The sequence below is a fragment of the Moschus berezovskii genome, chromosome 7, assembly GCF_049115385.1.
Source record: "Moschus berezovskii isolate FMDL1 chromosome 7, NW_MosBer_1.0, whole genome shotgun sequence".
Classification (NCBI taxonomy): Eukaryota; Metazoa; Chordata; class Mammalia; order Artiodactyla; family Moschidae; genus Moschus; species Moschus berezovskii.
Window position 1 is genome coordinate 4,887,302 of NC_142466.1, and position 25,787 is coordinate 4,913,088.

General features: G+C 39.2%; 1 protein-coding gene across 3 annotated transcripts in view; it reads right to left on the reverse strand.

Moving 5' to 3' along the window:
* Nucleotides 1-25,787, reverse strand: part of LOC129557459 (fatty acid desaturase 2-like protein FADS2B) — a 61,370-nt gene that overhangs the window by 12,012 nt on the left and 23,571 nt on the right. For 2 of the 3 annotated variants that reach the window (XM_088837804.1, XM_055427982.2), the window contains exons 3-5: nt 7,357-7,554; nt 5,548-5,649; nt 2,228-2,353 (exon numbers count right to left, since the gene is read on the reverse strand). In XM_088837804.1, coding sequence (XP_088693930.1) covers nt 2,228-2,353; nt 5,548-5,649; nt 7,357-7,554 — 426 coding nt within the window. The remainder of the gene's footprint in view (nt 1-2,227; nt 2,354-5,547; nt 5,650-7,356; nt 7,555-25,787) is intronic. The other variant, XM_055427983.2, reaches the window with a different exon arrangement.

Genomic DNA, 25,787 nt, shown 5'->3' on the forward strand with positions numbered 1-25,787 from the left:
TCGGTACCCAAATGCTTCCCTGGTGGCTCAGAGGTTAAAGCGTCTGCCTGCAATGCGGAAGAACCTGGGTTCTATTCTTGGGTCGGGAAGATCCCCTGGAGAAGGAAATGGCAACCCACTCCAGTATTCTTGCCTGGAGAATCCCGTGGAAGGAGGAGCCTGGCGGGCTACAGTCCACGGGGTCGCAAAGAGTCGGACACGACTGAGAGACTTCACTTTCAAATGCACAAAGGCAGCAAATATCTTGAGAGGAGGCATAGAAGTAATGGTTTATCTCTATTACCTAAGAGACACTTAATAAATGTTTAGTTGAAGGAATTAATGAATGAATGATAATTCAAATCTCCTCTATAATTTTACCATATGTTCAGTCAGTTTAAACACTGTGAGCCGTATTTGATTTTTGCTTTTCCCATTCTTTTGATACCTTTGCTTCAATATAGTTCTTCCGTTATTTGGATATTAGACTTGACCCTTCTTTCTCGTACTATCATAAATAAAAATAAATGTCATGGTGATAAAGTAATGATAGTTATTTACAGTTACTCCCAAGCTTCTGGATATTTAAGTGGTAGGAGATTTGAAAGAGGGAGTCAGTGGGAAATTTTGGAGAGTTGTCAAATGTAGGTTTGTAGACTGATTTTTGAGTATTGCTTCAAAAGAGAAGCCTAACTCTTCCAGAGTATGAGCACAAGACCTGGCCCTAGAGGATATAATTAATACTTGTTAAAGGAATGAATGTTTCAAGAAAGTGGTAGACAGACTGACAGGAAAATGGGAAGAACAGAAACACTTAGGGCTTATCAGAATTTGTTTTGCTGCAAAACTGAATTTTAGAGATTAAATTATTTTAAGTAATGTGTTGTACAGTTGCTTCGAAATTAAAGTATACAGAAACCTAAGGCTCGATGGATATGTCTCTAGAATAATGGATAAGTAATGACGTCTCCATCCTCTGTGAAGAGGCAGCATGTGAACTAGATACAGTTCTACAGAAGGCACTTCTGGAGGGGGCCAGGCTGCCTCATGAACTCCAGTGAGACAAGGCTCCATTGCTGTGAGGGAATGAGGAGAAAAGACAAAATATCATAAGTTTAGTGATCAGCCTAGGAGTTCACAGGGATTTCCTGTTGGCTCAAATGGTAAAGAGTCTGCTTGCAATGTGGGAGACCTAGGTTCGATCCCTGGAGGTGAAAACCCACTCCAGTATTCTTGCCTGGAAAATCCCATGGGTGGAGGAGCCTGGTGGGCTACAGTCCATAGGGTCACAAAGAGTCAGACATGACTGAACAACTTCACTTTAGGAGTTTGCAAACTTTAGAGAGCTCTGACTTGTTTGTGGAGTCATTCTGAAGAACAACTGACAGAAGACTAGAGTCAAAGTTTCTTTCTTTCTTTTTTTTTCTTTAAATCTAGGCAGGAGACTTTTTTTCCTAATTGGAAGAAGGTTGTCTTCCAAAACTAGGAAAATCTATCTTGAGAAAGTTGCACAATTTTGGTTACCACAAAGTTCATGCAGCAACTGACCAAGCTACACTCCTTTGTTTTTAGAAAGCTCCTAAATTCTTCCAGAAGGAGATAGAGCCTCTTCCTTAGGATTTAATTCTCAGGATCCATCATTTTCTCTTGAGGAAAAATACCTTTCTCTGATTATCCTTATACCTTCTATGTTGAAAGCAGACTCTAAACATCTTGGTAATAATCCTTACATTCTGGTTTTTAAGTTGAGGTTTTAGAAAGTCAACAGCTGAGACATTCTGGAGTTTGCCTTCCTTTCTCTGTTGCTTAAGAAGTCTGAATTAGAGGTGGGGTCCTAAGTGTATTATGAGGCATTTGAGCTGAGTTTCATGTATAAATGAACCAAAATGAACCTAAACTAAAAAATAGCAGCTTAGTTTCTTCCAACAGCTAGAATTAGTTGACATAACTAGGTATGTAGATGTTTCATGATTTAGCACTTGTTGAATTCTGCCATGCCTTCAATGAGTGATTTAGCATGAATGACTTTTAAGATCATGGAGTCATTTATTCCACATTTTCTTCTTTTCTTACAACACCAGTTTCACTTATTTCAAATCTATGTCCTGGCCATAAAAGAAGAAAAGACGCTCTGAAACCATGCTTGAAGCCAGAATCTCCAGCCTAATCTCCTCAAGACAAAAGTGTAGACCTTTCCAAGAACCACTTACTGGAACATTTCTCTAATGCTTAGGATTTCTAAACATACCTTGACAGGTTGTAAATCTCCAATAACAAAAAGTGGGCCTACATCAATATCTGGGTCTTTGGGGTAGATGTTTGTTTTAACATGGTGTGGGAAGTGTTGGCTATTCCACCATTTTGCAGATAGGCCCTGAGGAGAAAAGAACATTCATTAGCTGCAAGATTTCTCTCCTGAAATATCTTTCATTATCAGAGTTTTTCAAAAATAAAGAAAATTAACCCTGAATATTACTTGGAAGGACTGATGCTGAAGCTGAAGCTCCAATACTGGTCACCTGATGCGAAGAGCCAACTCACTGGTAAAGACCCTGATGCTGGGAAAGACTGAGAGCAGGAGGAAAAGGGGATGACAGAGGATGAGATGATTGGATGGCATCACTGACTCAATGGACATGGGTCTGAGCAAACTTTATGAACTGATAAAGGACAGGGAAGCCTGGTGTGCTGTGTTCATGGGGTCGCAATGAGTCAGACATGACTAGAGTCTAAATAGTAACTGATTTCTGCCTACATCTCCAAAGTTTAAGATATGTATTCCTGGAACATGCCACCCCCATTCCTGGGTCACAGAATGATTCATTGGCTAGAGGCTCTAAAAGCCTACCAGGAAATAATTATCTTATCCAGGAACACAGAGTCCAAGCTAAAACAACTCTTGATAAGATTAAAAACCATAGAAAAGAAATGTTTTTCCATCTTTTTATTGTCCTCCTTTTAAAGGAAATATGAAATAGGTACAGCAGAAAGTACACTTCTTATTTTATAAATAAAAGAAACTTCAGCTCTAAAACTAATTAGTTCTGGGGAGAAAATGGCCCCAGGGTTCCTAATTCAATGAATATTTTAAAGAGTCATGGATTTGAAGTCATCTATGGGGGTTTGCCTCTGATCATCACATGTTCAAGCTTCAATTATCTCATTAAATATAAATGAGAATAGTTGATGCTGAGCTCATATCATCTCTGATTAAGTTGTTTGGGATTTTCTCTCTTTCAGTGAAAATCTGAAAGTTTTAACAGAGAAAAGGATTTGGAAGCATATCAACTTAGTTGCATCCACTGGATATATAAATGCTTCGGTGTAGTTTGGGAAAATTGTCTACCTTTTGGTGTTAAATTTCATCTTCAGTAAATATAGTATAATATAATGACATTTACCTACATGGGTTGTTTGAGGAGACATGAGATGCTGTATGTAGAATGCTGGCATATTGAAATATTCAATTTCTCTTCCCTTCCCCTATTATGTTAATCATTTATAGAAGAATAAACAATAGTCATAGTTTTTATTGCATATTTGACATCTCTCAAAATTTTATTAATGTGTATTTTAGATCTACAGTGCTCAATAGAGTAGCCATTATCTATGTATGGCCACTGAGCACTTAATATGTGACCAGTCAAATTAAGGCAGGCTGTGTAAGTATATAATACATGTTAGATTCAAAACCTCAGAATGAAAAAAGAAATGTAAAATATATTAACAATTTTTATATTTCTTTCATGTTAAAATGAAAATATCTTGAATATATACAGGAGTAATAAAGTTGGAAGAAGGTGTTTGCTGTAACCAGTGTGTTCTCTTGGCAAAATTCTGTTGGCCTTTACCCTGCTTCATTCTGTACTCCAAGGCCAAATTTGCCTGTTACTCTAGGTGTCCCTTGATTTCCTACTTTTGCATTCCAGTCCCCAACAAAGAAAAGGACATATGTTTGTGGTGTTAGTTCTAGAAGGTCATGTAGGTCTTCATAGAACCATTCAACTTCAGCATCTTCAGTGTTAGTGGTTGGGGCATAGACTTCGATTACTGTGATATTGAATGGTTTGCCTTGGAAACGAACAGAGATCATTCTTTCATTTTTGAGATTGCATCCAATTCCTGCATTTCAGACTGTTTTGTTGATTATGAGGGTTACTCCATTTCTTCTAAGGGATTCCTGCCCACAGTAGTAGATATAATGGTCATCTGAATTAAATTTACCCATTCTCATCCATTTTAGTTCACTAACTCCTGAAATGTCAGTGTTCACTCTTGTCATCTCCTGTTTGACCACTTCCAATTTATCTTGATTCATGGACCTAACATTCCAGGTTCCTATGCAATATCGCTCTTTACAGCATTGTACTTTACTTCCACCACCAGTCACATCTATAGCTCAGTGTTGTTTTCACTTTAGCTCCAACTCTTCATTCTTGCTGGAGTTATTTCTCCACTCTTCTCCAGTAGCATATTGGGTACCTACCGACCTGGGAGTTCATCTTTCAATGTCACATCTTTTTGCCTTTTCATACTGTTCATGGGGTTCTCAAAGCAAGAATACTGAAATGGAGTACAAAATGAAGCAGGGCAAGGGCTACCAGAGTTAGGTAGGCTTTGATTACTGTGATACTGAATGTTTTGCCTTAGAAACAGAGATCATGCTGTCATTTGGTTTCTCACCAAATCCTAGAACATCATAGAAAAGCTGTGATCCAGTTGAAGTCCTAGTTTTAGAGGTGAGAACACTGAGAGCCAGGGATAGAATCTGACTTGTTCAGGGTTGCACAGTGAGCATTATCAGAGCCAGGACTAAAACCAGCTTTCATCAGTCCTTGTACTGTTATCTAGTTTCATTCATCTGTCCATCTATGCATCCATCATTCCATCCATCCATCCATTCCTTCATGCATTCAACAAATGCTTATTGAAGGCCTCCTGTGTGTTAGGCACTCTGTTAGGTGCTGCATTTCAGGGGTGCATAGGATAGTGTGCCTGTCCTCCTGGAGCATAATAAGGGGGATAAGACCAACTGTCCCTGCTTTTTCCAGCAGTCTGGGGTTTGCAACCCTCAACTCTTAAACAGAACCATCTAACTTTCCTTGGTTTCTCTCTTTTGTTAAACTTGTATCTATTCTTCATCCTTTCTTTTATTTATACACAGTGCTCCCAGGACTAAATGGTTTGATGGATTCCCCCAGCCTCCCAGAAGTACACATGCAGACCCCTTCTAAGAATATCCTTACTCATGACTTTATAAGATATATTTCCTGAGAGGTCGTTCTTTAATGGTGTACCAGGGATTGGGCCAAATAGTTTATTGGCTAAGAAAAAAAAAAGAACTTCTTAAATAAAAATAAACCTTTTCTCCTAAATATTTAAAATTCTAATTTTAGTGTATATATTATAATGTTATGTGTGTGTTTGTGTATAGTCACTACATTGTTAATATATTTAAATTTACTTGTGGGGTGTGTAGTAACATTTTTTGCTGATAAGTGTATGCAGAAACCACTGCTTAGTAAAATGACTTTCAGAATCCCATCATACTCCTGGAACATTCTGTACCTTCAGATGACCCATCACAAATTTTTGCATCAGGTAGTTCCACTTGGATTTCTTAAATATGCATAGGTGTCCCATGTCATGCTGCAGATATAAACCCTGAGCCTAGAAGAGACAGGGTTGCTGTCAGAGAAGTTGACAAGGAAAGAAGAAAGTAGTAAGTGAGCCTGCTGGTAGCTTCGGGAACCCATAAGAAAAGTGGGAGATCTCGTCTGACCTCAAGCCAAGTGTGTATCTATCACACTTGCTGAGTTCTTTCCCATCTCTGTGTCTTTGCACAGGTGGCTCTCTTAGCCTAGAATGCTCTTCTCTCCACTGTCAGAATCTTCCAATGTGTAATGGAAGGAGGATGCCTTTGGAGTCAGGCTGACTTGGGCTGTAAACAGTCCTTCACCACTTTACAAGTTATACAACTCTTGGCAAACTAGTCGGTAGCTCTGAACTCAGTTCTTTGTCTAAGAAGCAGGGCTTATAATATTATACCTTGCTCATTCAGCTGTCTTGCAGCCAAAATACATGTAAAATTCCTGATGATGCTAGATAGTCAAACAAATATTTGCTCCCTTTCTTGATTCCAAAAGTTTCTTTTCAAAGAATAAAGCAAGTTGACTTTTCAAGAAAAAAATGAGCATATAAAATTTTGTAATTAACTTTGATGTTATTTCTCCATGAAATCATCCCCAACTGCCTCAATAAGAATTAAATGCCTCTTTCTGCTCCAATAGCCCATGCTTGTTTCTTTCCTTTCTGCCTTGTATTCTGTCTAGATATTTAAATGACCATCTCCTCCACTGGATGACTGTGTAGGGTCCTCCACTTGGCCCTTCCCAAGTGCAGGGTCAGGTGCATTTCCCTTTGTGTCCACAATACAGTCTTGTGGTCATAGAAGGCCGTCTTCGGAGATCTGTGCTTCATTCAAAGGATTTATCAATTGCCCTGCTGCATGACAGTTGATGATTGTCAATTCTGGCAGAATACATGATCCTATTATCATGTAATAATAAATAGACTCTCTTCATAGACTGGTGTATTGACAAAAATTGGTGAAATGAGGCTTTTGGCTAGTGTCTTGGAATTTTTTTTAAGATACAAATATAACCTCTTTTTAGTAGATTTTTAAATTATGAAACAGCATGTATAAATAGTGAATAAATTAATGTGGGGCTTCCTTTCTTCATGGTGACTAAAGATGGTAAAGAATCTGCCTGTAATGTGGGAGACTCAGATTTGATCCCTGGGTCAGGAAGATTCCCTCATAAAGGGAATGGCAACCTACTCCAGTATTCTTGCCTGAAGAAATCCATGGACAGAGGAGCCTGGCAGGTTACAGTCCATGGGGTCTAAAAACGTTGGAAACAAATGAGTGATTTAAAAGAAAAGAAAAATAAGTTCACGTATGTACATATCATCTTAATAAAATCATTGAACAACCATGAAAAATGTTGGTTGGTTAACGAACAGAAGACAAAGGTGAAGGTTACACGGCCTAGAACAGAACATCGGTTACTGACACTTTGTGGATACTATCGGGCAAAGAGCAGCAACTGTCAAGGACATTGACTACACGCCAGTCTGTGTGCTGGGTACCCTACAGTTTAGTTCTCCTCAGAATATTCTCATAAAAAACGGTTACCTCATGTTATAGATAAGAAAACTGGGGCCCAGTGGGCTTTGATAACTTGCTTGTGTTAGACACTGGTGAGTAGCTTGCCAGGAAGTGCCAGACAGCCGCTGACACCAGTGTAAAGAGAGAAGGAAAAAATTCTGAGTCTTCCCATAAAGCCACTGCCTGGGCTTAGGATACCTGCTTACCTGAGCAACCGTGAGAAGAAACAAAATGAATATTGTGATAAGCCAGCCACTGCCAAAATGCCACACTATTACCCAAGCCAGGGCTTCCAAAATCAAGATCTGGGCGAGGTGAAGGAAGAAGAATCCCAGGTTGGCACTGAACATATTCATGGTCTCTAATGTTCTCCGCAGTTCTTGGAAATCTTCCACCAACTGGGACTGTGAGATAAATGTGCAGGAAAGGAATTAGTTCCTTCAGCGGAGAAGAGGCACAGATGAACATAATTATTAATATATTTTATCAAGGTATGATAACTTAATTTTATGAATAGACATTTATTTATTTAATAAATATAATAATGCATAATTTAAGTAAAAAACAAAATGTTAAAAACTAATAAAAAGTAAAATGCTTAAAACAAGTTATGATAATTTGTTTGCTGGAAAAGAAACAGATGAGTAGTGATTTGTAAACTGTCCTCAAAATGTTACGGGAATCATAAATTACTTCATTTGAGGGGGCCTGGGGGAACTTCAATGAAGAGATACATAACTCTAACAATTCTCTTTTTAAAACTGATTCAGTTCAGTTCACTTCAGTCGCTCAGACGTGTCTGACCTTTGCGACCCCATGAATCACAGCATGCCAGGCATCCCTGTCCATCACCAAATCCCAGAGTCCACTCAAACTAATGTCCATCGAGTTGGTGATGCCACCCAGACATCTCATCCTCTGTCGTCCCATTTTCCTCCTGCCACCAATCCCTCCCATTATCAGGGTCTTTCCAATGAGTCAACTCTTCGCATAAGGTGGCCAAAGTATTGGAGTTTCAGCTTTAACATCAGTCCTTCCAATGAACACCCAGGACTGATCTCCTTTAGGTGGACTGGTTGGATCTTCTTGCAGTCCAAGGGACTCTCAAGAGTCTTCTCCAGCACAACAGTTCAAAAGCATCAATTCTTTGGCGATCAGCTTTCTTCACAGTCCATCTCTCACATCCATACATGACCACTGGAAAAACCATAGCCTTGATTAGATGGACCTTTGTTGGCAAAGTAATGTCTCTGCTTTTTAACATGCTATCTAGGTTGGTCATAGCTTTACTTCCAAGGAGTAAACATCTTTTAATTTCGTGGCTGTAATCACCATCTGCAGTGATTTTAGAGCCCAAAAAATAAAGTCTGACACTGTTTCCACTGTTTCCCCATATATATCCCATGAAAGGATGAGACCAAATGCCATGATCTTATTTTTCTGAATGTTGAGCTTTAAGCCAACTTTTCAATCTCCTCTTTCACATTTTTTTTTTTTTTGATGCTTTCGAATTGTATTGCTTGAGAAGTCTCTCTCTCTCTCTCTCTCTTTTTTTTTACTTTACATTATTATATTGGTTTTGAAATACACTGACATGAATCTGCCCCGGGTGTACATGTGTTCCCCATCTTGAACACCCCTCCCACCTTCCTCCCCATCCCATCCCTCTGGTTCATCCCAGTACACCAGCCCCAAGCATCTTGTATCATGCATTGAACCTGAACTGGCGATTCGTTTCACATATGATAGTATTTCAATGCCATTCTCCCTAATCATCCCACCCTCGCCCTCTCCCATAGAGTCCAAAAGACTGTTCTATATATCTGTGTCACTTTTGCTGTCACGTATACAGGGTTATCGTTGCCATCTTTCTAAATTCCACATGCGTTAGTATACTGTATCGGTGTTTTTCTTTCTGGCTTACTTCACTCTGTATAATAGGCTCCAGTTTCATCCTCCTCATTAGAACTGATTCAAATGTATCCTTTTTAATTACTGAGTAATGCTCCATTATGTACACGTACCACAGCTTTCTTATCCATTCATCTGCAGATGGACATCTAGGTTTCTTCCATGTCCTGGCTATTATAAACAGTGCTGCAATGAACATTGGAGTACACGTGTCTCTTTCAATTCTGGTTTCCTCGGTGTGTAAGGCCAGGAGTGCGATTGCTGGGTCGTATGGCAGTTCTATTTCCAGTTTTTTAAGGAATCTCCACACTGTTCTCCATAGTGGCTGGACTAGTTTGCATTCCCACCAACAGTGTAAGAGGGTTCCCTTTTCTCCACACCCTCTCCACCATTTATTGCTTGTAGACATTTGAATAGCAGCCATTATGACTGGGGTGAAATGGTAACTCATTGTGGTTTTGATTTGCATTTCTCTGATTATGAAGGATGTTGAGCATCTTTTCATGTGTGTGTTAGCCATTTGTATGTCTTCTTTGGAGAAATGTCTATTTAGTTCTTTGGCCCATTTTTTCATTTGGTCGTTTATTTTTCTGGAATTGAGCTGCAGGTGTTGCTTGTATATTTTGGAGATTAATTCTTTGTCAGTTGCTTCACTTGCTATTATTTTCTCCCATTCTGAAGGCTGTCTTTTCACCTTGCTTATAGTTTCCTTTGCTGTGCAGAAGCTTTTGATTTTAATTAGGTCCCATTTGTTTATTTTTGCTTTTATTTCTGATATTCTGGGAGGTAGGTCATGGAGGACACTGCCATGATTTATGTCGGAGAGTGTTTTGCCTATGTTCTCCTCTAGGAGTTTTATAGTTTCTGGCCTTACATTTAGATCTTTAATCCATTTTGAGTTTATTTTTGTGTATGGTATTAGGGAGTGTTCCAGTTTCATTTTTTTACAAGTAGTTGACCAGTTTTCCCAGCACCACTTGTTAAAGAGATTGTCTTTTCTCCATCGAATATTCTTGCCTCCTTTGTCAAAGATAAGGTGTCCATATGTGTATGGATTTATCTCTGGGATTTCAATTTTGTTCCATTGACCTATATTTCTGTCTTTATGCCAGTACCATACTGTCTTGATGACTGTGGCTTTGTAGTAGAGCCTGAAGTCCAGCAGGATGATTCCACCAGTTCCATTCTTCTTTCTTAAAACTGCTTTGGCTATCCGAGGTTTTTTCTATTTCCATACAAATTGTGAAATTATTTGTTCTACCTCTGTGAAAAATACCATTGGTAGCTTGATAAGGATTGCATTGAACCTATAAATTACTTTGGGTAATATATTCATTTTCATAATGTTTATTCTTCCAATCCATGAACATGGTATATTTCTCCACCTATTAGTGTCCTCTCTGATTTTTGTCACCAGTGTTTTATAGTTTTCTATATATAAGCCTTTTGTTTCTTTTTTTTTTTTTGCTTTAATTTTTTTTTTTAATTTTTGTTTTTATTGGAGGCTAATTATTTTACAATATTATATTGGTTGGTTTTGTCATACACTGACATGAATCCGCCCTGGGTGTACATGAGTTCCCCCTCCAGAACCCCCCTCCCACATCCCTCCTCCCCTTATCCTCCCTCTGGGTCATCCCTGCATACCTGCCCTGAGCATCCTGTAACATGCATCGACCCTGAACTGGCGATTCGTTTCACATATGATAATATACATGTTTCAATGCCATTCTCCCAAACCATCCCACCCTCACCCTCTCCCACAGAGTCCCAAAGACTGTTCTATACATCTGTGTCTCTTTTGCTGTCTCGTATACAGGGTTATCATTTGCATCTTTCTAAATTCCATATATATGCATTAGTATATTGTATTGGTGTTTTTCTTTCTGGCTTACTTCACTCTGTATAATAGGCTCTAGTTTCATCCACCTCATTAGAACTGATTCAAATGCATTCTTTTTAATGGCTGAGTAATACTCCATTGTGTATATGTACCAAAGCTTTCTTATCCATTCGTCTGCAGATGGACATCTAGGTTGCTTACATGTCCTGGCTATTATAAACAGTGCTGCAATGAACATTGGAGTACATGTGTCTCTTTCAATTCTGGTTTCCTCGGTGTGTATGCCCAGGAGTGCGATTGCTGGATCATATGACAGTTCTATTTCCAGGTTTTGAGGAATCTCCGCACTGTTCTCCATAGTGGCTGTACTAGTTTGCATTCCCACCAACAGTGTAAGAGGGTTCCCTTCTCTCTTTTGTTTTTTTACATAGATATCTTCTTAAGTATTTTATTCTTTTCGTTGCAACGGTGAATGGAATTGTTTCTTTAATTTCTCTTTCTATTTTCTCATTATTAGTGTATAGGAATGCAAGGGATTTCTGTGTGTTGTTTTTAGATCCTGCAAATTTAATATATTCATCGATTAGTTCTAGTAGTTTTCTGGTAGAGTCTTTAGGGTTTTCTGTGTAGAGGATCATGTCATCAGCAAACAGTGAAGTTTTACTGAGTTTTACTGCTTCTTTTCCAATTTGGATTCCTTTTTTTTTTTTTTTTCTGCTCTGATTGCTGTGGCCAAAATTTCCAAAACTATCTTGAATAGTAGTGGTGAGAGTGGGCACCCTTGTCTTGTTCCTGACTTTAGGGGAAATGCTTTCAATTTTTCACCATTGAGGATAATATTTGCTGTGGGTTTGTCATATATAGTTTTTATTATGTTGAGGAATGTTCCTTCTATTCCCACCTTCTGGAGGGTTTTTATCATAAATGGATGTTGAATTTTTGTCAAAGGTTTTCTCTGCATCTATTGAGATAATCATATGGTTTTTATTTTTCATTTTGTTAATGTGGTGTATTACTTTGTTTGATTTGCGGATATCAAAGAATCCTTGCATCCCTGGGATAAAGCCCACTTTGTCATGATGTATGATCTTTTTAATGTGTTGCCAGATTCTGATTGCTAGAATTTTCTTAAGGATTTTTGCATCTATGTTCATCAGTGATATTGGCCTGTGGTTCTCTTTTTTTGTGGCATCTTTGTCAGGTTTTGGTATTAGGGTGATGGTGGCCTCTAGAATGAGATTGGAAGTTTACATTCCTCTGCAATTTTCTGGAAGAGTTTGAGTTGACTTTTTTCTTGTTTCTTGAGGTATCTCTGTATTGCTATGAACCTTGCCCTTAGCACTGCTTTTACAGTGTTCCACAGGTTTTAGGTTTTTCATTTTCATCCTTTCTATGCATATTTTTATTTCTTCTATCATTTGTTTGTTATTCAGCAGCATGTTGTTCAGCATCCATATGTTGGCATTTTTAATAGTTTTTCTCCTGTAATTGAGATCTAGTCTTACTGCATTGTGGTCAGAAAAAATGCTTGGAATGATATCAATTTTCTTGACTTTACCAAGGCTAGATTTTTGGCCCAGGATATTATCTATCCTGGAAAAAGTTCTGTGTGAGCTTGAGAAGAAGGTGAAGTTCATTGTTTTGGGGTGGAATGTCCTATAGAAATCTATTAGGTCTAACTGGTCTATTGAACCATTTAACGTTTGTGTTTCCTTGTTAATTTATTGTTTAGTTGATCTATCCTTAGGTGTGAGTGGGGTATTAAAGTCTCCCACTATTATTGTGTTAATGTTAATTTCCCCTTTCATACTTGTTAGCATTTATCTTACATATTATGGTGCTCCTATGTTCGGTGCATATATATTTATAATTGTTTTATCTTCTTCTTGGATTGATCCTTTGATCATTATGTAGTTTCCTTCTTTGTCTCTTTTTGCAGCCTGTGTTTTAAAGTCTATTTTATCTGATATGAGTATTGCTACTCCTGCTTTCTTTTGGTCTCTATTTGCGTGGAATATCTTTTTCCAGCCTTCATCTTCAATCTGAATGTGTCCCTCGTTTTGAGGTAGGTCTTTTATGGACAACATATATAGGGGTCTTGTTTTTGTATCCATTCAGCCAGTCTTTGTCTTTTGGTTGGGTCATTCAACCCACTTACATTTAAGGTAATTATTGATAAGTATGATCCCGTTGCCATTTACTTTATTATTATGGGTTCGAGTTCATACACCCTTTCTGTGTTTCCTGTCTAGAGAATATCCTTTAGCACTTGTTGGAGAGCTGGTTTGATGGTGCTGAATTCTCTCAGCTTTTGCTTGTCTTAAAGCTTTTGATTTCTCCTTCATATTTGAATGAGATCCTTGCTGGGTACAGTAATCTGGGCTGTTGGTTATTTTCTTTCAACACTTTAAGTATGCCCTGCCATTCACTCCTGGCCTGAAGAGTTTCTATTGAAAGATCAGCTGTTGTCCTTATGGGGGTCCCCTTGTGTGTTATTTGTTGCTTTTCTTTTGCTGATTTTAATATTTGTTCTTTGTGTTTCATCTTTGTTAATTTGATTAATATGTATCTTGGGATATTTCTCCTTGGGCTAATCCTGTTTGGGACTCTCTGGGGTTCTTGGACTTGGGTGATTATTTCCTTCCCCATTTTAGGGAAATTTTCAACTATTATCTCCTCAAGTATTTTCTCATCATCTTTCTTCTTGTCTTCTTCTTCTGGGGCTCCTATGATTCAGATGTTGGGGCGTTAACATTATCCCAGAGATCTCTGAGATTGTCCTCATTTCTTTAAATTGTTTTTCTTTTTTCTTCTCTGTTTCATTTATTTCTACCATTCTACCTTCTAACTCACTTATTCTATCTTCCGCCTTCGTTATTCTACTGTTGGTTCCCTCCAGAGTGTTTTTGATCTCATCTGTTGCATTATTCATTGTATATTGACTCTTTTTATTTCTTCTAGATCCTTGTTAAACCTTTCTTGCATCTTCTCAATCTTTGTCTCCAGGTTATTTATTTTAACTCCAATTTGTTTTCAAGATTTTGGATCATTTTCACTATCATTTTTCAGAATTCTTTATCAGGTAGGTTCCCTATCTCTTCCTCTTTGTTTGGGTTGGTGGGCATTTATCCTGTTCCTTAATTTGCTGGGCATTTCTCTGACTCTTCGTCTTACTTATATTGCTGTGTTTGGGGTGGCCTTTCCGTCTTCTGACAGTTTGTGGAGTTCTGCCTATTGTGGAGTTTCCTCACTGTGGGTGAGGTTGGATGGGTGGCTTGTCAAGATTCCCTGTTTAGGGAAGCGTGTATCGGTGTTTTGGTGGGTGGTGCTGGATTTCTTCTCTCTGGAGTGCAATGAAGTGTCCAGTAATGAGTATGAGATGTCAATGGGTTTGGCGTGACTTTGGACAGCCTGTATATTGAAGCTCAGGGCTATGTTCCTGTGTTGCTGGAGAATTTGCATGGTGTGTCTTTCTCTGTAACTTGTTGACCCTTGGGTGGTGCTTGGTTTCAGTGTAGGTGTGGAGGCATTTGATGAGCTCCTATTGATGAATGTTCCCTGGAGTCAGGAGTTCTCTGGTGTTCTCAGGATTCGGGCTTAAGCCTCTTGCCTCTGGTTTTTGGTCTTATTCTTGGAGTAGCCTCTAGACTTCTCTATCTGTCAATTCCAAGGTGGTCCCCTCTGTTTTAGCTTCTGTTTGCTGGTCTCTTAAGTGTCTAATTTCTGCCCTGACACTAGGGGGCGGAGGTGGATACTTTTAAAGGCTCACTTTTTCAGTTGTGCTGTGGGAAAGGAAGAACGCTGCAGACAAATATCTCTGGGGTCTGTGGGGAGTGATCGCAGTGTCTTGACCACACTGGGTTTGCCCCACTCAAGACGTGTGTGCTGTCCCAGTCTACACTGCACAAGCTCTGGGTTACTCTGCCGGGAACTGTCTGTGTCCAGCGCTGGGGTGCATTCACATCCCAGGTCTAAGCCACTCAGGTTCAGGTACTCGGGTACTTCACAAAGGCACAGACTTGTTTCGGCCTGTGTTTTGTGACCTTCCCCGGTCTGAGCAGCTCAGGTAACCAGGTGTTTGGCGAGCGTGGTTGCTGCCACTTGTCGCCTCCCTGTCCCTGCCACTCGGTTTCCTGGGTGTACAACCAGTGCACCTTCTCAGGAGAATGTCGACCAGCCAGAAACCCAAGAAGTCTTGGTTAGCAACGAAGCCCGCTTGCAGTTTGGTATCGGATACCTCACTGGGGCCGTGATTGCCCCCTTCCGGCTCTGGCTGCCCTCCCCTGCCTGTCTCTGTGGGGGATGGGCCATCTGCAGCCAGCATGCTCTACTCAGTCCTTTGTTCTGTGAGCAGGACTGGCGGAGTCTTAGTGCTTTTCACCTTTTTGCGGGGTAACAATCCCACAGTATGCTTTGCTATCTCCAGTTAGGCCTCTCAGATTGCCCTCGCGGCATTCAGGCCTAGTCCTTACTCTGAGAAGTGCAGCTGTTGCCTCCCTGCCCAGCCCCCGCTTGCTAATGGTGGATGCGGGCATCTGCAATGCTTCTCGGCTGGGAGTTACCGTTTGGCGCGTAATCTGTGCGTTTTACTTATTAAGTTCTTTTTCCTCCTGGTTATGTTGCCCTCTGAGGTTCCAAGGCTGGCCACAGACTCGCCAGTGAGAGTGTTTCCTGGTGTTTGGAAACCTCTTTTTAAAGCCTCCCTTCCTGGGACGGAGCTCTGTTCCTCCCTCTTTTGTCTCTCTTTTTATCTTTTATGTTTTTTCCTACCTCCTTTCAAAGACAGTGGGATGCTTTTCTGGGTGCCTAATGTCCTCTGCAGGCATTCAGAAGTTGTTTTGTGGAATTTATTCAGCGTTCAAATGTTTTTTTGATGAATTTCTGGGGGAGAAAGTGGTCTCCCCATCCTATTCCTCTGCTATCTTTGCAATGTTTTCATCCTCTTTCACTTTCATCAAGAGGCTTTTCAGTTCTTCTTCAGTTTCTTCCGTAAGGGTGGTGTCATCTACATATCTGAGGTTATTAATATTTCTTCCAGCAATCCTGATTCCAGCTTGTTCTTCTTCCAGCACGGTGATTCTCATGATGTACACTGCATATAAGTTAAATAAGCAGGGTGACAATATACATCCTTGATGTACTCCTTTTCCTATTTGGAACCAGTCTGTTGTTCCATGACCAGTTCTAACTGTTGCTTCCTGGCCTGCATACAGGTTTCTCAAGAGGCAGGTCAGGTGGTCTGGTATTCCCATCTCTTTCAGAATGTTCCACAGTATATTGTGATCCACACAGTCAGAGGCTTTGGCATAGTCAATAAAACAGAAATAGATGTTTTTCTGGAACACTCTTGTGTTTTTGATGATCCAGAGGATGTTGGCAATTTGATCTCTGGTTCTTCTGCCTTTTCTAAAACCAGCGTGAACAAATGGAAGTTCACAGTTCACGTATTGCTAAAGCCTTAATTAAAAAAATTTTGATGCAGATCATTTCTTTCGAAGTCTTTATTGAATTTGGGACAATTATTGCTTTTATTTTTTTATTTTTTTTGCGGGGTGGGGGGTCTGTGAGGCATGTGAGATCTTGGTTTCCTGACAAGGGATACAACCTGCACTCCCTGCATTGAAAGGAGAAGTCTTAATGACTGGGCTTCCAGGGAAAACCCCCAAAAGTAATTTTCTATTTTTCGAAACAAAAACTATTATTGAAGTATAATTGATTAACAACGTTGTATTGAAGTCACCTGTCCAACCCCACACACAAAGAGGAAACTACATAATAAAGAGATCTCCACAAACGGCCAGAAGAGGGAAAGGCCACCCCAAGCAAGGCATTATAAGCAAGATGAAGAGGCAGAGAAATACCCAGCAAGTAAAGGAACAAGATAAATGCCCACCAACACAAACAAAAGAGGAAGATATAGGAAATCTACCTGATAAAGAATTTCGAATTTTGGTGGTAAAAATGATTCAAAATCTTGAAAGCAAAATGGAGTTACAGATAAATAACCTGGAGAAAAGGATTGAGAAGATGGAAGAAAGGTTTAAGAAGGACTTAGAGGAAATAAAAAAGAGTCAATATACAATGAATAATGCAATTGATGAGATCAGAAACACTCTGGAGGGAACAAACAGTAGAATAACAGAGGCAGAAGACAGGATAAGCGAACTAGAAGATAGAACTGTAGAAATAAATGAAACAGAGAGGAAAAAAGAAAAACAAATTAAAAGAAATGAGAACAATATTAGACACCTATGGGACAATGTTAAACGCTCCAACATTCGAATCATAGGTGAGGAGATAATAGTTGAAAACGTCCCTAAATAGGAAAAGAAATAATCACCCAAGTTCAAGAAACCCAGAGAGTCCCCAACAGGATAAACCCAAGGCGAAATACTCCAAGACACATATTAATCAAATTAACAAAGATCAAACACAAAGAACAAATATTAAAAGCAGCAAGGGAAAAACAGCAAATAACACACAAGGGGATTTCCATAAGGATAACAGCCGATCTTTCAACAGAAACTCTTCAGGCCAGGAGGGAATGGCAAGACATACTTAAAGTGATGAAAGAAAATACCCTACATCCCAGACTACTGTACCCAGCAAGGATCTCATTCAAATATGAAGGAGAAATCAAAAGCTTTACAGACAAGCAAAAGCTGAGAGAATTCAGCATCACCAAACCAGCTCTCCAACAAATGCTAAAGGATCTTTCCTAGACAGGAAACACAGAAAGGGTGTATAAACTTGAACCCAAGGCAATAAAGAAAATGGCTACGGGATCGTACTTATCAATAATTACCTTAAACATAAATGGGTTGAATGCCCCAACCAAAAGACAAAGGCTGGCTGAATGGATACAAAAACAAGACCCCCATATATGTTGTCTGCAAGAGACCCACCTCAAAACGAGGGACACACACAGACTGAAAGTGAAGGGCTGGAAAAAGATATTCCATGCAAATAGAGACCAAAAGAAAGCAGGAGTAGCAATACTCATATCAGATAAAATAGACTTTAAAATAAAGGCTGTGAAAAGAGACAAAGAAGGAAACTACATAATGATCAAAGGATCAATCCAAGATGAAGATATAACAATTATAAATATTTATGCACCCAACATAGGAGCACCGCAATATGTAAGACAATTACTAACAAGTATGAAAGGGGAAATTAACAATAATGCAATAATAGTGGGAGATTTTAATACCCCACTTACATCTACGGAAAGATCAACTAAACAGAAAATTAACAAGGAAACACAAACTTTAAATGATACAATAGACCAGTTAGACCTAATAGAAATCTATAGGACATTTCACCCCAAAACAATGAATTTCACCTTTTTCTCAAGTGCACACGGAACCTTTTCCAGGACAGATCACATCCTGGGCCATAAATCTAGCCTTGGTAAATTCAAAAAAGTTGAAATCATTCCATGCATCTTTTCTGACCACAATGCAGTAAGATTAGATCTCAATTATGGGAGAAAAACAATTAAACATGCCAACATATGGAGGCTGAACAACACGCTGCTGAATAATGAACAAATCATAGAAGAAATCAAAAGAGAAATCAAAATGTGCATAGAAATGAATGAAAATGAAAACACAACAACCCAAAACCTCTGGGACACTGTAAAAGCGGTGCTAAGGGGGAAGTCCATAGCAATACAGGCACACATCAAGAAACAAGAAAAAAGTCAACTAAATAACCTAACTCTACATCTAAAGCAACTAGAAAAGGAAGAAATGAAGAACCCCAGGGTCAGTAGAAGGAAAGAAATCGTAAAAATTAGGGCAGAGATAAATGCAAAAGAAACAAAAGAGACCATAGCAAAAATCAACAAAGCCAAAAGCTGGTTCTTTGAGAAGGTAAATAAAATTGACAAACCGCTAGCCAGACTTATCAAGAAACAAAGGGAGAAGAACCAAATCAATAAAATTAGAAATGAAAATGGAGAGATCACAACTGACAACACAGAAATACAAAGGATTATTAGAGAATACTATCAGCAATTATATGGCAATAAAATGAATAACCTGGAAGAAATGGACAAATTCCTAGAAAAGTACAACTTTCCAAAACTGAACCAGGAAGAAATAGAAAATCTGAACAGACCCATCACAAGCACGGAACTAGAGGCTGTAATCAGGAATCTTCCAACAAACAAAAGCCCAGGTCCAGACGGCTTCACAGCCGAATTCTACCAAAAATTTAGAGAAGAGCTAACACCTATTCTACTCAAACTCTTCCAGAAAATTGCTGAGGAAGGGAAACTCCCAAACTCATTCTATGAGGCCACCATCACCCTAATCCCAAAACCTGGTAAAGACCCCACAAAAAAAGAAAACGACAGGCCAATATCACTGATGAACATAGATGCAAAAATCCTTAAGAAAATTCTAGCAATCAGAATCCAACAACACATTAAGAAGATCATACATCATGACCAAGTGGGCTTTATCCCAGGAATGCAAGGATTCTTCAATATCCGCAAATCAATCAACGTAATACACCACATTAACAAACTGAAAAATAAAAATCATATGATTATCTCAATAGATGCAGAGAAAGCCTTTGACAAAATTCAACATCCATTTATGATAAAAACCCTCCAGAAAGTGGGAATAGAAGGGACATACCTCAACATAATAAAAGCTATATATGACAAACCCACAGCAAACATTATCCTCAATGGTGAAAAACTGAAAGCATTTCCCCTAAAGTCAGGAACAAGACAAGGGTGCCCACTCTCACCACTACTATTCAACATAGTTCTGGAAGTTTTGGCCACAGCAATCAGAGCAGGAAAAGACATAAAAGGAATCCAAATTGGAAAAGAAGAAGTAAAACTTTCACTGTTCGCTGATGACATGATCCTCTACACAGAAAACCCTAGAGACTCTACCAGAAAACTACTAGAGCTGATCAATGATTACAGTAACGTTGCAGGATATAAAATCAACACACAGAAATCCCTTGCATTCCTATACACTAATAATGAGAAAATAGAAAGAGAAATTAAGGAAACTATTCCATTCACTGTTGCAACGAAAAGAATTAAATACTTAGGAATATATCTACCTAAGGAAACAAAAGACTTGTACATAGAAAACTATAAAACACTACTGAAAGCAATCAAAGAGGACACTAATAGATGGAGAAATATACCATGTTCATGGATTGGAAGAATAAATATTGTAAAAATGAGTACAATACCCAAAGTAATTTATACATTCAATGCAATCCCTATCAAGTTACCAACGATATTTTTCACAGAACTAGAACAAATAATCTCACAATTTATATGGAAATACAAAAAACCTCGAATAGCCAAAGCAATCTTGAGGAAGAAAAATGGAACTGGGGGAATTAACCTGCTGGGCTTCAGGCTCTACTACAAAGCCACAATTATCAAGACAGTATGGTACTGGCATAAAGACAGAAATATAGATCAATGGAACAAAATAGAAAGCCCAGAGATAAATCCACGCACCTATGGACACCTCATCTTTGACAAAGGAGGCAAGAATATAAAATGGAGAAAAGACAGTCTCTTTAACAAGTGGTGCTGGGAAAACTGGTCAGCCAGTTGTAAAAGAATGAAACTAGAACACTTCCTAACACCATACACAAAAATAAATTCAAAGTGGATTAGAGACCTAAATGTAAGACCAGAAACTATAAAACTCCTAGAGGAGAACGTAGGCAAAACACTCTCCGACATAAATCACAGCAGGATCCTCCATGACCCACCTCTCAGAATATTGGAAATAAAAGCAAAAATAAACAAATGGGACCTAATTAAAATCAAAAGCTTCTGCACAGCAAAGGAAACTATAAGTAAGGTGAAAAGACAGCCTTCAGAATGGGAGAAAATAACAGCAAATGAAGCAACGGATAAAGGATTAATCCCTAAAATATACAAGCAGCTCCTGCAGCTCAATTCCAGAAAAATAAATGACCCAATCAAAAAATGGGCCAAAGAACTAAACAGACATTTCTCCAAAGAAGACATAAAGATGGCTAACAAACACATGAAAAAATGCTCAACATCCTTCATAATCAGAGAGATGCAAATCAAAACCACAATGAGATACCATTTCACACCAGTCAGAATGGCTGCTATCCAAAAGTCTACATGCAATAAATGCTGGAGAGGATGTGGAGAGAAAGGAACCCTCTTACACTGTTGGTGGGAATGCAAACTAGTACAGCCACTATGGAGAACAGTGTGGAGATTCCTCAAAAAACTGGAAATAGAACTGCCATATGATCCAGCAATCGCACTCCTGGGCATACACACCGAGGAAACCAGAATTGAAAGAGACACATGTACTCCAATGTTCATTGCAGCACTGTTTATAATACCCAGGACATGGAATCAACCTAGATGTCCATCTGCAGACGAATGGATAAGAAAGCTTTGGTACATATGCACAATGGAGTATTATTCAGCCATTAAAATGAATACATTTGAATCAGTTCTAATGAGGTGGATGAAACTGGAGCCTATTATACAGAGTGAAGTCAGCCAGAAAGAAAAACACCAATACAGCATACTAACGCATATATATGGAATTTAGAAAGATGCAAATGATAACCCTGTATACGAGACAGCAAAATAGACACAGATGTATAGATCAGTCTTTGGGACTCTGTGGGAGAGGGTGAGGGTGGGATGATTTGGGAGAATGTCATTGAAACACGTATGTTGTCATATGTGAAATGAATCACTAGTTCAGGGTCAATGCATGTTATAGGATGCTCGGGGCTGGCATGCGGGGATGACCCAGAGGGAGGATAAAGGGAGGAGGGAGGTGGGAGGGGGGTTCAGGAGGGGGAACTTATGTAAACCCGGGGCGAATTCATGTCAATGTATGGCAAAACCAACCAATATAATGTTGCAAAATAATTTGCCTCCATTAAAAAATAAATTAATTACCAAAAAAAAAATAATAAAAATAAAGTCTTATTGCAAAAAAAAAACAATGTTGTATTGGTTTCAGGTGTACAGCAAATTATATATATATACATATATATATATATATATACACACACACACCAACACATGGTTTCCTCAGATTCTCTTCCATTGTAGATCATTATGAGATACTGAATATTGATCCCTGTCATACAGCATTTCCTTGTTGTTTGTCTGTTTTATATATAGAAGTGTGCATCTATTGATCATAATTGCCTTTTTAAATTAATATGTTGTTTGATCTCTGATTATACTTTGGGGAATTTTGCCATCTATATGGATCTGTGTTAGTTTCACGAGCCTCCCTCCAAAGTTCATCAGGCACTCTATCTATCAGACCTAGTCCCTTAAATCTATTTCTCACTTCCACTGTATAATCATAAGGGATTTGATTTAGGTTATATATGAATGGTCTAGTGGTTTTCCCTACTTTCTTCAATTTCAGTCTGAATTTGGCAATAAGGAGTTCATGATCTGAGCCACAGTCAGCTCTTGGTCTTGCTTTTGCTAACTGTATAGAGCTTCTCCATCTTTGGCTGCAAAGAATATAATCAATTTGATTTCGGTGTTGACCATCTGGTGATGTCCATGTGTAGAGTCTTCTCTTGTGTTGTTGGAAGAGGGTGTTTGCTATGACCAGTGCGTTTTCTTGGCAAAACTCTATTAGCGTTTGCCCTGCTTCATTCCGTGCTCCGAAGCCAAATTTGCCTGTCACTCCAGGTGTTTCTTGACTTCCCTCTTTTGCATTCCAGTCCCCTATAATGAAAAGGACATCTTTTTTGGGTGTTAGTTCTAAAAGGTCTTGTAGGTCTTCATAGAACCATTCAACTTTGGCTTCTTCAGCATTACTGGTTGGGGCATATGCTTGGATTGCTGTAATATTGAATGGTTTGTCTTGGAAATGAACAGAGATCATTCTGTCATTTTTAAGATTGCATCCAAGTAGTGCATTTCAGACTTTGCTTGACCATGATGGCTATTCCATTTCTTCTAAAGAATTCCTGCCCACAGTAGTAGATATAATGGTTATCTGAGTTAAATTCACCCATAGTATATTAAAAAGCAGAGACATTACTTTGCCAACAAAGGTCCGTCTAGTCAAGGCTATGGTTTTTCCAGTGGTCGTGTATGGATGTGAGAGTTGGACTGTGAAGAAAGCTGATCGCCGAAGAATTGATGCTTTTGAACTGTGGTGCTGGAGAAGACTCTTGAGAGTCCCTTGCACTGCAAGGAGATCCAACCAGTCCATTCTAAACGAGCTCAATCCTGGGTGTTCATTGGAAGGACTGATGCTAAAGCTGAAACTCCAATACTTTCACCACCTCATGCGACGAGTTGACTCACTGGAAAAGACTCTGATGCTGGGAAGGATTGGGGGCGGCAGGAGAAGGGGACGACAGAGAATGAGATGGCTGGATGGCATCACCGACTCATGGACATGAGTTTGAGTGAACCCCGGGAGTTGGTGATCGACAGGGAGGCCTGGCGTGCTATGATTCATGGGGTCGCAAAGAGTCGGACACAATTGAGCGACTGAACTGAACTGTGTTAGTTTCTATGTTTTCCGCTCTTTAGCATATCCAAAAGGCTCCTTTATGAATGACAGAGTTCACTTGGATTAGCTCAAAGGATGGATTTCCTGTGAAGTGCTCAGAATCTCTGCAGGAATGAGACAGGTTCTCCCGTGGTCTTAGTGTGTGTGTCCATTGGTTGGAGGAGTCCTGATTATGTGTGCATGTGCTGTGCTTATGTATGCAGGTCAAGTGCTAGCATGGATTTCATATTTGTACATCAGACTCGACAGTCAGTGAAAGGCCTGGGAAGAAATAACTCCTTAGCTTAATGACTATAATGGGTTTGAAACTCAGACTGTTGAGAAAATGATGAGGGTATAAGAATGAAAACTGGATTGTTCAGATATAAAAGAGAAGAGAAATTTGAAATAATAGTAAAAAAAAAAAAAAGAGCTATGAACAAAATTCTAGAAGCAACAAAATTCATTGATACAACCTTTAAATGATCCAATGTCTGGGAAAAGTCTGGATGGGCTCATCTCTCGAGGCCCCATGAACATCAGAATTCTGGTGGCATATATAACTTTACTAGATCACACAAGTGTGCTAGTCAACAGAAGAGTCTGAAATACAGTACTTGGGTGCAAAATCAATAATGAAAGATGATCTCTGTTCATTTCCAAGGGAAACCATTCAATATCAGAGTAATCCAAGTCTGTGCCCAGACCACTAATGCTGAAGAAGCTGAAGTTGGATGGTTCTCTGAAGACCTACAAAACCATCTAGAACTAAGACCAGAAAAAGATATCCTTTTCATCATCAGTTGAGTTAAGTCACTCAGTCGTGTTTGACTCTTGGCAACCCAATGGACTGCTGCATGCTAGGCTTCCCTGTCCATCACCAACACCTGAAACTTAGTTAAACTCATGTCCATAGAGTCGGGGTTGCCATCCAACCATCTCATCCTCTGTCCTCCCCTCCTCATCCTGCCTTCAATCTTTCCCAGCATCAGGGTCTTTTCAAATGAGTCAGTTCTTCACATCAGGTAGCCAAAGTATTGGAGCTCCAGCTTCAGCATCAGTCCTTGCAATGGACATTCAGGATTATTTCCTTTAGGATTGACTAGTTTGACCTCCTTGCTGTCCAAGGGACTCTCAAGAGTCTTCTCCAACACCACAGTTCAAAAGCATCAATTCTTCAGCACTTAGTTTTCTTTCATCATAGGGGATTGGAATGAAAAAGAAGGAAGTCAAGAGATACCTGGAGTAATAGGAATCTCTTGGAGATGGCCTTGGAGTACAAAATGAAGCTGGGCAAAGGCTAACAGAGCTTTGTCAAGAGAACACACTGGTCATAACAAACACTCCTTCCAACAACATAATAGATGACTCTACACAAGGACATCACCAGATGGTCAGTACTGAAATCAGATTGATTATATTATTTGAAGCCAAAGATGGAGAAGTTCTATACAGTCAGCAAAACCTTGACTGGGGGCTGATTATGGCTCAGACCATGAATTCCTGATTGCAAAATTCAGACTTAAATTGAAGAAAGTAGGGAAAACCACTAGGCCATTCAGTTATGACCTAGAATAAATCCCTTGCAGTTATACAGTGGAAGTGAGAAATAGATTCAAGGGATAAGATCTGATAGACAGAGTGCCTGAAGAACTATGGACAGAGGTTTGTAACGTTGTACTGGAAGTTGTGATTAAAATCATCTACAAAGAAAATAAATCCAAAATGGTAAAGTGGTGTCTGAGAAGGCCTTACAAATAGCTGAGAAAAGAAGAGAAGTGAAAGACAAAGGAGAAAAGGAAAGATATACCCAACTGAATGTAGAGTTCCATAGAATAACAAGGAGAGATAAGAATGCCTTCCTCAGTGATCAGTGCAAAGAAATAGATGAAAACAATAGAATGGGAAAGACTGGAGATCTCTTCAAGAAAATTAGAGACACCAAGGGAAAATTTCATACAAAATGGGTACAATAAAGGACAGAAACCATATGAACCTAACAGAAGCAGAAGATATCAAGAAGTGGCAAGAATACACAGAAGAACTGTACAAAGAAGATCTTAATGCCCAAGATAACCATGATGGTGTTGTGATGACTCACCTAGAGCCAGACATGCTGGAGTGTGAAGTCAAGTGGACCTTTGGAAGCATCACTACCAACAAAGCTAGCAAAGGTGATAGAATTCCACCTAAGCTATTTCAAATCCTAAATGATGATTCTGTGAAAATGCTGCACTCAACATGCCAGCAGATTTGGGAAATGCAGCTATGGCCAAAGGACTTGAAAAATCATTTTTCATCAAGCCTCTGTAAAATTGCACTCATTTCGCATGGGAGCAAAGTAATGCTTAAAATTCTT